This window comes from Aplidium turbinatum, chromosome 2 (genome assembly GCF_918807975.1).
Source record: "Aplidium turbinatum chromosome 2, kaAplTurb1.1, whole genome shotgun sequence".
Taxonomy (NCBI): domain Eukaryota; kingdom Metazoa; phylum Chordata; class Ascidiacea; order Aplousobranchia; family Polyclinidae; genus Aplidium; species Aplidium turbinatum.
Window position 1 is genome coordinate 25,634,029 of NC_137473.1, and position 14,911 is coordinate 25,648,939.

General features: G+C 40.4%; 1 protein-coding gene across 1 annotated transcript in view; it reads left to right on the forward strand.

Moving 5' to 3' along the window:
- The window catches only part of LOC145765096 (uncharacterized), a 55,750-nt gene extending 41,335 nt beyond the window's left edge, over nt 1–14,415 (forward strand). The window contains exons 3-4 of the mRNA XM_082576849.1: nt 8,141–8,287; nt 13,152–14,415. Coding sequence (XP_082432975.1) covers nt 8,141–8,287; nt 13,152–13,325 — 321 coding nt within the window. The 3' untranslated portion in view covers nt 13,326–14,415. The remainder of the gene's footprint in view (nt 1–8,140; nt 8,288–13,151) is intronic.
- The last annotated feature ends 496 nt before the right edge of the window (nt 14,416–14,911 follow it).

Genomic DNA, 14,911 nt, shown 5'->3' on the forward strand with positions numbered 1-14,911 from the left:
ACCCTAAAAAGTAGTTTTTTTCAAAATAACTGCTTTTCTACTCAAGATAAGCATTAGGCATATTCAATGTTCAGAAAGCCTACAGAAAACCTTGTCTTCTGCATCTTTAGACACCAAAAGCACATCTCTAGCTCAAGCGGTTTTCGAGATATCCAAATTTTGCATTTTTAGGGGGATGCAGAATTTGAGGGGTCACGTGCACCCTCTGAATCATGTTTAAATGTAAATTTTTTTGCAAGACCTCATTTTTTGTAAGGAGGAAACTTTTTAAGGGTTCATCATCATTGAGTTCCTTCCTCTCGTCAAGGGTTGGAGGCAATGAAACGCCAAGTTTCTCTGTTGTAAGATTTTTCTACTGCAGTTTTGTAGTTAGGTCCTTACCAGTCTTCAATATCATTAGTCCAAATTCTTGGTGGTCTGCCCCTATTTCGTTTGTCGTTCATTTTTTCTTCTAGTAGTTGTCTTTGAATAGAATTATTGCGAATCATGTGGCCAAAATATTTCAATTTTCTTGATTTAATTGTTTGTAGAACTTCTATGTTGGTTTGTATTCTGGATAGTACATCTTTGTTTGTGATTTTAAGGGTTAGGAGCAGTAAATTTCAAAAAAATGATTTTTAATGACCACCCTAATATATATCATACACATAATGCTCAACAGGAAACTTTTGCAAGTCATCAGTGACATTGAGAGTACGTTGGGTCCTCAAAAATTATATTCAGCATTCCTGGTTAAAGCAACGACAACACATGGAACAGTGTTTGAGCACTATGTTGATTGTTTGACTCGCTTTATTTCCCTAAATTTTGATCACAAGTCGTGGAATTATGCAAATGAATTTAGTTGGTTTATTAAACCAAAGAAAAATTTGGCCCAGAGAAAAATTTGTGATCTCAATTTGTTGTTTGTTGGTCCTTTTAGTATTGCTACTGATGTTGATGCATTTTCAGAAGTGGGTGTTTATGATGATAAAACCAAAGAAAATGTTATGTAGGCTACTACCAAAAATGATATGCTTGTGATACCTGTTTGTAGTGATGTACGCGCTTACAAAAAATATTGATACCGTCATCGTAAACGCAAACGTTCGAAAAATCATACAACGTATGCGTCAACGTAACTTGTAAAAAAATTGGCGTCGTCAGCGCATACACTAGCGTAAACTCATTGTGTTTGATAGGTGCCATTGCCAAACATTCACACGGTATAAACCATTCGAAACAAACAAGTTTTATTTTGAATTTCCACAAAGAAACACAAGCATCTGAAAGTATTCATCTGAGATTTTTCTGTGTTTTGGTTCCAATATGTCTTTGCCCATTGAAAACATTCTTTCAACTGCAGCGCGGGAAGGTATTGGCGTGTTGTAGTGAAAAAAATACATTAAAAAGTATGCGTTGATTGACCCTACGCGCTAAAAAATCGCGAAAACTTTACGGCGTAGCCTCAAGCGCAAACTATCCAAAAAAATGTGGCCGTAAGCATTAGCGTAAACAAAAAGTCTACGGTCTAAAAGTCTAAAATTTGCGGTGTATACGTACATCTCTGCCTGTTTGTCACTTCCTAGATCTAGTAAACTGTTTAGATTGAAAAAGAACTACAAACGTTTGCCTATGCAAACATATGCCAGAACCTGAAAGTTTACCTGAGTAAACTTCAGTGTTCCTCAACCGTAACATGGGAAGATTTTGACTCTGCCATTAAAGCATTAACCGCATATAATGTTGAATGAACTTTCTGGGAGATGGTGCTCGAAGTATTGTAACTTTATGGACTCTATCTCTTTACACACTAGCACTGCAACACTTTCCTGTGTTTAATGCGTGTATTTAGACATAGAGGTTATTTTGCGTACTTATTTGTATGTATTTTTACGTACAGTATATATACTTTACCCAGTTTACTTGTTATGTTTCTTCAGTTTAAGACCATAGAAAATTTTAACTGTTTTTTCCAACATTACAGAGGAAGAAGGCTGGCAACTGTTATTATAACTACTCCGTCACTAGTCTAATTTGGTAAATTGTAAGCATATTTTTTCATTCAAAACTCTGAAAAAATGCAAAACAAAGTTTTTTAACCCTATTTCCTGTGGGGGGGGGTCGGTGGGGACTTGGTAGGCTACTTTTCAAAGCAATATCATTAAAGAACTACGCGATCCACAGCTTTAAAATTTCTTGACTTTTCCTAAAAATTATTCAAGTATTTATTCCGCTTTAAATGACGTTGCTATTGTCTATAGTTTTAAAGATATGGCATGATTTTCATAACATACTCTGATATTTTAGCTAGCTACTAGCTAGCCCTTTTGTTTTCAAATTATACGGATTAATAGGATTACTGAGCGCCGCCGTGCGTGGAACTGCGACGCAGATATCTCATGATTTGGTTTTGTTGTAAAGCTTTCAACCGTAATGATTCCGCCTTTTGTTTGCAAACTCGAGTTTTGAGTTACTTTGATTATTCTTTTAATAACATTTGAGTTGCTTTGAAATTATCAGAGAGCATCCGATATGCTATGCTGAAAAAATGTAATTTTACGTTGTTTTCTATGGCGAATACATTTTGTTTTTAACTTACAACAAGAAGCAGTAGGAAAATTCTTGCCAAAACTCTGTGTATCTCATAAAACAAACAGACTGATGTGGTAAGTTTCTTGATTTCTTTTCGGAAAGCAAGGAGTGCGTTCTTGACCCGCCAATAAACTTTTGCATGTACCTGTACACTTATATTCACATGAATATTTATGGATGTTGTGAAAATGTTTTATGAAAACGAGAGATTGATGGATACTGAAAAGAACTTGACACAGACTATCTAAACTGCTTGGCTTTTGTCGAAAAACACGCGCAGCTAAATTACTGTGCTTTGACAACCATTGTGCATATTGTATCATCACTGAATCTTTACCTAAATAGTAATTTTGCAGTTGCTTGAGAGATTACAAAATTATTTTTTTATACGAGGATTGAAAAGTTTTGATATATCTCAGCAGAAACACTATTAGGACCAACTCAATAATTTCAAACTTTTCATTCAAATGTTCGTCTTCAAAAGCTTATTTTCACAAAACGGTGTAGGCCTATATCTTTTTCTCCATAAATTTGGACGTTTGTGTCATTTGGAGCAAAGTTGTTTGTTGGGTTGAAATAATCTGAAATCAATGCCTCGTTTTTGTAACATATCGTAACGCAATCTATCAGTCAGTGCTTTTGTGCCTTTTTGTTTTCGAATACATTTCCGTGACAAAAGATTGACTTTTGTAATAACGCCATCAACCATAGAGTTGTATTCTCTGACTGCATCTCAAACGCCATACCATACTCAGCAATTTTTCTAAAGCATTGTTACACAAAGTGCATATCTGACAAAATAAGGAAAATGTGTTGAATTGAATTATATTTTATACGGATCGTTTTCTCTGTCCTTGAAAAAAAGAAAGAACGATTTTTATCGTTTGGCATAAATTATGTGTATTGAGGTTCACCTTGGTTTGCATAATGAAAATCACCCTAAAGAATTGCTTGAAGTGATTTTCACAGCTATTTGATCCTTTGCGATGATATCAATTATACTTCTATCAGATGAAACCTGTTCAAAGTATTTTTTTAAACTATGGTTCATTCAAGAATATAATACTTTGTAAATATAGCTTACTTCATTTTTGTGTTTTTACTTCGTATTTTTCACAAGCAAGACTTTACACAAAACAAGTTATTTGCAACGTGAGTTGATTGACCATAGTAGCCTAAATGGACCAGAAAGCTGTGGCCTAAACTTGATTACTTTTTATCAAAATGTTTGCACATTGGAAACAGCAATCACTTTGTTTCAAATCAGCAAATCACTTTTTGTCATTGGTTCAACGTCTGCAGACGTCATAACTAATATACGACAAAATTGTTTTTTTGGGTCTTCGATTCGGAAAAACATCATTATGATGTATTGTGACGTGGTCTATCAGCCAGCAGTAGTTTATGCGTCTTTTGTTTTTGGATGTGTGTCAATTACTAAAGATGGCTTTTGCAGTAACGCCATCAACCGCAAACTGCATCTAAAATGCTATTTCAAAATTTGAACAGAAAGAAATCTTCTAATGCGTAATAAATAACTTGACACAAAATGCATGTCTAACAAATTAGAAAAAAAATGTAGAAAACGTTATTTTGCAAATCTAGTTAACAACATGAAAAAAACACTTCAATCATTTTGACACAAACGTGCATTTTTAAAATATCAATAACCTTCAATTTTGCCCAAGGAAAAAGTCAACACTTAAGTGATTTTTGTTTTTTTGCGACAACAGCACTCGGCCTGAAAAAAAATTTTTTCTATTTTTTGTATCGTTATGCCACGACTTTGAGTTTGTCACGCAGAACGGGAGTTCCATTTGACAAACGACCTCTTCTATAGCCTACCAACACGATTTGACTAAACAATTATTATCACTACATTTTGTCACAACTGTTTGCAAAATTGTTTCATTCAAAGTGATCATTGTTGGTAAGTATTGAAACATTTCACTTTGGAATGCATCGTGACATAGTTTATCAGTCAGGAATTTTAGACGCTCTTTGTTTTTGGAGTGCATGATGGCCTAAAATGGAACAAGCTCCTATCGAAGCAAGTGACTACCTTTGGATAGGTTGTTGTTCAAATACCACGTGACACCATTAGGCTACCTTACTTTTCTGTATTCAACCGCTACCCAGACAGCAAATCAGACACTTTTTACATCGATTCAACCTCTTTAGACGTTGAAATAATGTTAAAAACGAATAAATAGCTTCCTGAGATGTGCTGTGAAATACAAAGTGTTTCTTGATCATGCATAACCAAATTCGACAGTGTGAATGTGAAAAAAAATTTGCTTGATTTAATTCCAATATCAAGTGATGACAGTACGTTTGAAAAAGTGTAGACTATAAACATGTGGCTCAAGAATAACTTGAAATAGTTTTTTTGCGGTGATTTTGTCTCATTCTCTGCAAATGTTGAAACAAAGCAATTTTTTTTACAATGCCTCCGGCAAAACAACAAGCGAACGCGAGTCGGACGCCAATTACGATTTCTTTGAAGCGTGGACGACGTCTCCGCGTAAGAGATTAAAATCTACACAATGGAATTAACCCGTCACACTCAATTATAAGTTAATTACGAAGCAATGTCTCAAGTCAAATAAAAAAATATGACCAACCATCAAATTATTTGATTTTTCAAGTTGCGCTGTTGAACAAATTGCAAAAGAGTTTCGATGTTATGTTGTCAGATAAATTATCTACACCATGTGAAAATTTGATTGATCTATCTTGCGTAGTTTTTGAGTTACATGAGCTCAAAGTGATAGTGTCGAAACGACCCCCCCGTCCGCAAGTCAACTGGCCAAAATACGTCACAGGAAAATAGGTAAAGGGAGAGAAAAAGAAAAAATCTCACTTTATAAAGAAATACATGATGTTGATTTTCTGTTAGATTAAAAATAAGGTCTCAAACTGCTCAGACTGTTATTCTGCATCTTTTAAGACCAATTGCAAGCATTTCTGACAAGTGGTTCTAGAATTACCTCTGAAAAACTATTTGCGCCCACCCCTTATTTTTGATATCTGATTGTTTGGAGGGGTTTGCAACCAAACTAAAAAAAAACATTGGTAGTCAGGGGTCGACCTTAACTTTTTTTCGCACTGGCCAACCGGACCAGTGGCTCACCATTTGCACTGGTCCGCACGCGATCGCACTGGTCCGTCCCGTTTACTGATAAAAACAAGATTGTCGTGGGAAGCACGGAGAGACGTTTGATTAAGTTTTCGACTTGACATAGCTCCCTTTTGACTACAATATCGCAAATTATGACTGACCTGCTTTCAACTTTATTACTGACCTGTTTTAGCATTGCAGATGAAACAAAAGATGCGCATATTCCCCGCCTTTGATCGGGTTTCCATGGCAACGGTCGTGTGTGCGCCATGCAGTTTGCGTGAGTCCGTTACTGCGTTGATTATGTCGTGTGTGCGCAATGCGGTTTGAACCAGCCATTGTTGTGTTGGTTGGTGGTTACGTCGTGCCGAGACTTCAAGTTCATTTTCACAGCGAGCGATTCACTGCCGCGACAATTCACTGCAGACGTTTCGACTTTTGAAAGCAACATCGAGTCTGTTTGCAAGCGCATAAAGCTAAACGCACGCTCCGTCTACGTAGCAAATTATGTTGTTTTTGGGTGCATTCAACATCTGATGACATTGAATCGACACAAAATGGTAGATTTTTGCTATGTCGCAGGCAGCAAAATCAGTCACTTTTACATTGATTTAACGTCAGACGTTGAATCAATGTAAAAATGACAGATTTTGTTTGGTGTGGAATTGTAGCATCCTACTCGTTCTAGTGATTATTTATCGCAAAGCTGCTGCGGTTTGCTTTCAAAAAATGTTGTCCTGCTGCCGATCGCTAGTTCATCTATTGTTTTATGCATCAATACAGCATAAAAAGTTGGCGCCTATGTTGTAGCTAGTCAGGAAGAGCAAATTTTGGTTTGTATCAGCTACTTGAAAGGAAATATTTTCATCAGAAAAAATGACCGAAATAAATAAAAAATGACCGAATTTTTTCAAGTCATTTCGGACAAATGACCGAAAAGCGTCAGCGAAAAAAAACCCAGGGTTGAAATGATGTAAAAATGGCTACTTTTGCCATCAGCTCGTTAACCACGCCACTTTAATGTGATCTTTAAAGCAATTGCCTGTACTATTATTGTTTCAGCTCCGTATTTTATTGCGTTAAACAAACAATTGTAACAATTCAAATTTAAAATATATTTTTGCAGCATTAGCTTTATTTTTGTCAAGAATTTTGCGGCGGTCATTTATGACCAACCAATGAGTCGGCTTCGGCAGACATTCGAGTTCATTCCGGCGGTCATGTCCGCCGGATATTTCGAGGCCTGATGAATGGTGGCAATAACATGAAAATATACAATGGCAATAACAGTAACAACAGTTTATCTAGGCAAGACATTCAATCTACTGGGGCTGGGCTACCAGAGCTCACGTGTTGTTGCAATTCCCCTTTTTCTTTCGATTTAATATCGTCACGTGATGTTGCGATTGCTTTTTTCTTTTGATTTAACACGTGATGTTGCTGCCTTTTTCTTACGGTTTAACACGCACAGATCACGTGTTTTCTTGTTTGAATAGAAGCGCAAACGAGAACCACGCACTAAACGATCAAACGACATAATGCGATGATGTTTTCGCACTGGACAGTCGGACCAGTGCGAAACGATTCGTACTGGTCCGCGAGGAACTCGCACTAGACATTGGCCAGAGGACCAGCGCTAAGATCGAACCCTGGGTAGTGCTTCAACATTGACCCATAGCATAAAGTTCACGTGTACTAATTATTGAATTCTTGATTTTGCAATTTTGTACCCATTCCTAATGTAGGTTACTGTGTTGTGCTTTGTACGAAAGGTATTTATTGACATACTGAAGCCTACCCCTGAAACTACCATTTATAGGGCTAGTCCAGTATATTTATTCTTACCGCTGTTTTATTTTTATGTAACTTAAATAAACTGTTCACCCTCTGTTACAGCATTATTTGATAAAGTTTTCTATTGATAAGGCTGGAGTTACTCTTAGAATGCGCACTTTTAAGGTATTTTTTTTCAAAAATTTATGGGGGAGGCCCACCAGACCCTTCTTGCAGCTACTCATTTGCTCCTCCCGGGATTTTGTGCTAGCTACCCTCCGCTCCGCATTACCAGACAAAAAATACCTTTCAAAGTTAAGTTTTCATCATCAATTAAATTGTAACTTTTACCTCAGTTTTAGAGCAATTTTTATCGCCTTTGTTTATGACGTCACTGAAAATGTTGCTTCTCCTGGAAAAAAGCTTTGTCCCTTCCAAAATATAAAACTTACACAAGGTTACGAACTTGACCACAGCCACACACAGCTCCGGGACTTCGCACTAGAAATATGTATCGTGCGAAATAAATATCGCACAAAGAAATTAGTGGCAGGTGCATCGTTTCATTGAAAAGATTGATTAGGTCATACATTTAAGTTGTACTAAATCTGTTTTTGTTCTAATCCGTATTGTTTAGTTCAAGGTACTTAAATTTCAGTTATTTTTTTCCAGAGTCATGTTTTAGTAAAAGCCTCGGAAGCAACCAATGTTGACCCTGATGAATGTGTGTACAAAAACTTGATCAGTGTTGACGCCTCACTATTGGATGTAGTACAGGTTCCAGAATTTAGAAGAATCAAACGTCTTCCTCCTCCAAAAGTAAAATAGATATTATTTCTAGCACAGAGTTCAATTTAAAAATTCAATAATTTAAAATGCATCAAAAAAATTAAAAAAACTACTCTTGTTTCTGGTTCTTATTCGTTGAAAAAATTATTTCTTCTGGAAAAACATTAAATTTTATAATTTGCAGAAGTTTTAGATGTTGCTACCATTTACAAACTCCATAATTTAGTGGTAATTATTATTATTTATTTGCATCAGACCAATATGTCGATATTTACTATCAAACATCCAAAAAACAAACAAGTAATAAGCACAATATCCCAGTTAACAGATAACGCTGTTGCGGAGAATTGTCAACAAGTAAACTGCGAATGGCAGAATTGAAATACGACGATTTGACAAGAGCATCAGAATTGTAGAGAGCAGCCATGTAACAATTTTTTTGAAGATTGACATCTACACTAAAAGTTGTAAAGAGATTTGCAAAGTACTGCATCAAAGGTCAAGATATTTTCTTCAATTTGAATAGTGCGAGCACTAGCATAGCGATGTGAGCCATGCAATATACGAAAGGCATTGTTGTATGCAACACGTAAATGATTGATGGAGATACGGAAGAAATTACACCAAAGTTGTCTTGCATAAAAAGAAACACAACAATGTTCCTGAAATAAGTTTTTGATGGAAATTGAGCACTTCGAGAAGTTAGCCCTTAACTTAATTCCAACACAATAAAATAAAGATGTCTTGTTTGTCTGTTTATGTCATTCTCATCTTTTAATGACGAGTTGATATGAACACCCAGGTCTTTAATATTATCTTTAAAAGCATCAAGTTGATTTGAAATCACGAGTTCAGGTGGAGATGGTAACTTAAAATAGCGAGGAGAGAATAGCATTCCAGCGGACTTTGTAGCATTGAACACCATTTTGTGCTTGCTAGCAAAATTTTCACACACATTTATAAGGTCTTATTGACGATCTAGGCTAGGTGAAAAGCAGCAAATGTCATCTGCAAATAGAAGGTGATTTAAAAAAATTGTGACCTACTGTACATCCAGCATTGATTTTATTCAACTGAATAGATAAATCATCAACACATATTGGACCGAGATTGCAACAGATGTGGACCGAGAACTCACCCTGTTGCATAGTTGCATGAAGCAGGGGAGCAAGACAAGCACCTTCACGTGGTCCCCTCGTCAGTAACATACGAAACGCAAATGAAACGTATGCGAAACGAAGCTTGTCAAACAAGAGCTAACGAGACTGTGCAGGGTGGGTAGGGGAATGCCCTTTTCAGGGCACGGCAGTGCTCGCACTGTCGAAAAGTACCGATGACCCACCGTACTGCAGCTGAACACCGAGGACATTACGACCAGCAAGCTCAGCATCATCGAGCACCTGGCCACCAAGCATCAAGCCCTCATCATCCTCCTCCAGGAGACCCACTGCACATCTGTGGATAAGTTGGTACTAACCAACTTTACACTTGCAGGCGCAACCTGCAGCAGGAAACACGGCCTTGCCACATTTGTCCATGACCGGCTGAGCTGGTCCTTGGTTGATCAAGCTCAATAGGAGATCGAGTGGCTTTGTGTAGATGTAGCAGGCTACAACATCGTCAATGTCTACAAGCCCCCACCTTCGCGGATAACATCAATTACCATCCCAGTGTTCCCACACCCCAGTCTCTACGCTGGTGACTTTAACTGCCACCACACTGACTGGGGCTACAACTCCATCAATAACGACAGAGAAAGTCTGGCCGCTTGGGAAACTAACAACAACCTCGCCCTCTTATAGTATGATCCTAAGGGCGCAGCGAGCTTCCTCTCCGGTCGTTGGAACACTGGCGCACAAACCCAGACCTGGCTTTCGCAAGTGATGACCCCGATGATCGCCTGCCGGACAGACGTGTGCTAGAGAAGTTCCCAAGGTCTCAACATCGACCCTCGCTTATCACGTCCCCCTTGCTCACCACACCTATTCCGAGAAAAGCCTGTCAAGCGATGGAACTTCAGAATAGCCGATTGGGAATACGACAGCTTCCTCACAAACGAAACTATGCAGTACTTCCCATCCCCACACACCATCAAAGTGGACGAAGCCTACCAGGGCTTCTGTGATGCAATCATATCTGCAGTAAAAGACTCCATCCCGCGAGGTCGATGGAAAAGCTACATACCTTGCTGGGATGTGGAGTGCGACAGGCTCTACCGCGACTTCCTTCGTTCCCCCCAGGGCACCTCCAACTCAGCAACAGCTCTGTTGGCAAGATTGGATTGAAAGAAGAAGGAGCGCTGGACAGAAGCCATTGACTTCACGCACTCCAGCCGCACAGCATGGAGTACCCTAAACAACCTCACTGGCAGATCACGTGCCTCTCAACGCCAATGCCCCATTTCAGCAAATGCCATCGCCTCACAACTTGTGAAAAATGGAGTGCACAAAGTGAGAGACCGTGAATCAGACAAGTCCGTCTTCAAGGAAATGACGGACCTCTGGAAGGTCCCAACACCTGTCGAGGGCAACATCTCTGGTGAGTTTACCCCAGAGAAATTTGCCTCTGCCCTCCAGCACCTAAAGCCTGGCAACTCCCCGGGCCTTGGCCACCTATGCCCGGAACTAATACTCCAAGCTGCCCCCACTATGAGGTCCTGATTAAAAGACTTCCTTTCCTGCTGCTTGCGTCACCTGTGCATCCCAAGAATCTGGAGAAGAGCGCTAGTGGTTGCAGTCCCAAAGCCGAAGAAGCCCCCAGGGGACCTGAAGAGCTACCGTCCCATCTCTTTGCTCTGTATCCCCTTCAAGATACTCGAAAGACTAATCTACGCCCGTGTCGAACCGATAATAGACCCTCAGCTTCCTCGGGAACAAGCCGGCTTTCGCCACGGAAATTCAACTGTAGACCAGGTCACTCTGATGACCCAAGACATCGAGGACAGCTTCTCGGCAAAAAAGAAGGCTGGCTCTGTGTTTGTCGATCTCACGGCTGCCTACGACACTGTATGGCACAGCGGCCTTACCTGCAAACTACTCCGTCTCCTTCCTGACAGGCACATGGTCCAATTGGTCCATATGATTATGGAACTTGTGCAAAACCGCAGCTTTACCCTTTCCACCGGTAGCGGCCGACGAAGTAGACTACATCGACTCAGGAACGGCGTCCCACAGGGCTCTGTCCTGGCCCCCTCCTCTTTAACACTTACATCCATGACCTGCCTGACACCATCTCCAGGAAGTATGCTTACGCAGACGACCTGGCTCTCCTACATCCAGCCGGAGATTGGCAGTCAATGGAGAGGAACCTAAGCCAGGACATGTCAAGTATATTAACATGTCTCCAAAAATGGAAGCTACAGCTCAGCAAGGCAAAGATAGTGTCGGCGGCCTTCCATCTGAACAATAAAGAAGCAAAACGTGAGATCAACATTACCACCGATGATGAACGCCTGCCATACTGCTCCGAACCCACCTACCTCGGCGTAACCCTGGACAGGTCTCTCACGTACCGACGACACCTGGAGTCACTGCGCAAAAAACTGTCTGTGCGCGCTGCACTTTTGAGGCGGCTTCCGGCTGGGGAGCTGATGCGAAAACCCTTCACACAGCTACCTTGGTTCTCGTCCATTCTACCGCTGAGTACTGCGCTCCAGTGTGGTGCCGCAGCTCTCACACCCGCCACATTGACACTGCCATCAACGACGCACTGTGACTGGATACCTGCGTCCCACTCCAACGGACTGCCTTCCCATCCTTGCAGGCACCCAACCTGCTGAGCTTCGCCGTAATGAAGCCATGATTTTCCTTGCTTGTCGCGCACTAGACCCCGACCACCTCCTCCACAGTACATTCCAGCGCCTACCTGGAGAACAGCAGCGACTGAAATCAAGACGCCCATTTGTGCCCGCCGCACGACAGCTTCTGAACATCATTGAAGATCTTGGAATAAGTGCGGCACACTGGACGAACTACACATGGAACATGGAGTGGCAAAACAACACTTCCCGACTCCGTGATTTCCTACCCGGCGTCGATCCCCACCCTCCGGGAATGTCCCTCGCAAGACTTGCGTGGGTCCAGCTTAACCACCTACGAACCGGCGTCGGTCATTTTCGTTGAGACATGTGCAGATGGGGCCTGGCTCCCTCACCGGGATGCGAGTGTGGTGCCACAGACCAGACAGTAGACCATGACTGCCCAATCCATCAACCACCACATGGAACGCTTGGACTGAAGGCCCTGGATGACGAGACTGTCGAGTGGCTGATGACCTCATGCCCTAACATATAGTCCGGAAGCAAGCTCATACGACGAAGAAGATGAAGTAGGGTAATGATGTCTTGCATAGATTTCCTCTTTCTTTCACTTCCTTGTCAATAAAATTCAGAACATAATTTTACCAAGACTTTGGTAGTCAGAATTTTCATATTTTGGCTTACAAAGCAGGGTAATGAATCTACCACTAATTTTGGGGTGTGCACTTGAGCAACGCATTTCAGGATTGCACTTCATTAAGCGGCAACTAGTGGATGGAATAATTCCCCGGCAACAATAGGAAACTTTTCTCTGCCAATCTTGGTAACCGGCCCTGCGTCAAAAGCCTCTACAAGTATGCAAAATTACCAGGAATTACCTATCAAGGCTTTGTCAGTCCGAGGATAAAGATTCAAAACCAACCAATCATCAGGATTGTTTAGTTTATTAGCAGTAGCTACAATTAGTTCGATAAGTCAGAAAGTGAGAGCAGAAACAAGCCATTTTTTTTTATTGAGGCTTTGCTCGCCATGACAACATGCAATCACAGAGCGGATAGCATACAATATAAGATTTCAAAAACAACAGTTAAAATAGTGGCAAAAAATAAAAACAGTGATGTATTATTTTTTATACAGATTCCGCAAACAGATGAGCCAAATATCATGGACTCTTTCCCCAGGGATTTAATTCAAGAAAAAATAACCCTCGACAGTAGATGTTACAACTTGCCTTCCTCGACACCCACATTGGCACCTCTAGATGCTGTCATGTCATTGTATTCTCATTCGCTTGGTTGGAGCTCTTTCTGAAATGTTACTTTGTACTGTAGTAACTGATAGATTCTAGTACTTTTTCTGTACCACATTGGTAAATTGTGGGAACACAAGATGATATATCTTTTGTAGCTCAGTAACACGTAATTGAACCCCCTTCTAGTAACACTACTTTCCCGTTGCTCATGGGCTTATTTCGTGCTTTAATGTGTTTATGTAGCAGTATTAAATATATATTTTGCAATAAAATTACTGATTCCCAAAACACTATAAAAGCAATAACTCACTTGGCAAGCAACGAGCAACTGTTAATATAATAATATCGTAATACGATATCGCGTGACACATAGGCCTACATTACGCAGGCCAACAAAAGAATTTTGGCACAAAAGGTGAGGGTCATTTTAGAGTATTTCAGGGCCCCTGATTCCGAAAATGCACTTGGTTTTTTCGAATTGGCTCTAGTTTTCGTCTTTTCGAGATATTCGACAATGAAAATATTTTTGAAATCGTTAATCAAAAGCTTTCAATTGGCACATTACTTATTTTCAGCCCTGCTTACCATTGTGATGTCATAATTGCACTTGTCTAGTTCAATTGGTTGATATTGTACGAAACTTCAAAACGCAAGCAGGGGTTGAAATGAACTGTGATTATTGTAATGGGGACATGAATATTCAATGAAAACAGTTGTGAATCAGTACTTTCACAACGTATTCTGGCCGGCGCGACTCATCCGAATTACCGGCTTTCGCATTGGTTGGAATGGCTATCTGGAATACAAGCGGAATAATTTCGTCAAATGACGATCACTCATATCGTGAGCAGTATCGAGAATGAGGAGTCAGAGAGAGAAAGCGAAAAATCAATGAATGTCGGAGGTTGAAGCTATCGTACTTTATTTCAAGAGCTCTGTGCCCCTGCAAAGAGCAATGTTGGTGCAGTGGACCTCGTTAAAAGATTTATATATATGCTACACCATCACAGCACGCTTGGAACAGTGATACCTTTCCGAGTAAACGTTTTCAAGGCTTGTTTTTGAAATACAATACACCAATACCCAGGGATATCTAGAGAAGGGGATACGAAGGCTCGCAGCGATTGCCTTATTCTCATGACACTACCAGGGCGGTAGTTTGTAGTGCTTTAAACATGTGGTTCTTTTTAAAATCAGAGAAAGTTTTGTAGTGCAGCTGGTACAATGAGCTACAGAAGACAGTTAGCAAATGTTACGTACCCAGCAAACATTGTACTTCGGCCCAACGTAGTGTGACAGTTGGTAAAATAGTGCTCCTCCGTTGGCACTACGTTGTGGTCGAAGTTGACCCAACGTATCTGGCACCATTCGTCGCAGTTGGGCCAACTTTTTTTTGAAATCTTTGCGCCAACGTTATCCCAACTCTACTGCCAACGTAGTTCATCGTTGGCAACTACGCTGGCCCAACGTATCTTGCATCATTCGTCGCAGTTGGGCCAACTTATTTTTAAATCTGTGGGCCTACGTAATCCCAACTCTACTGCCAACGTAGTTTATTGTTGGCAACTATGCTGGCCCAACGTATCTTGCACCATTCGTCGCAGTTGGGCCAACTTATTTTAAAATCTGTGGGCCCACGTAATCC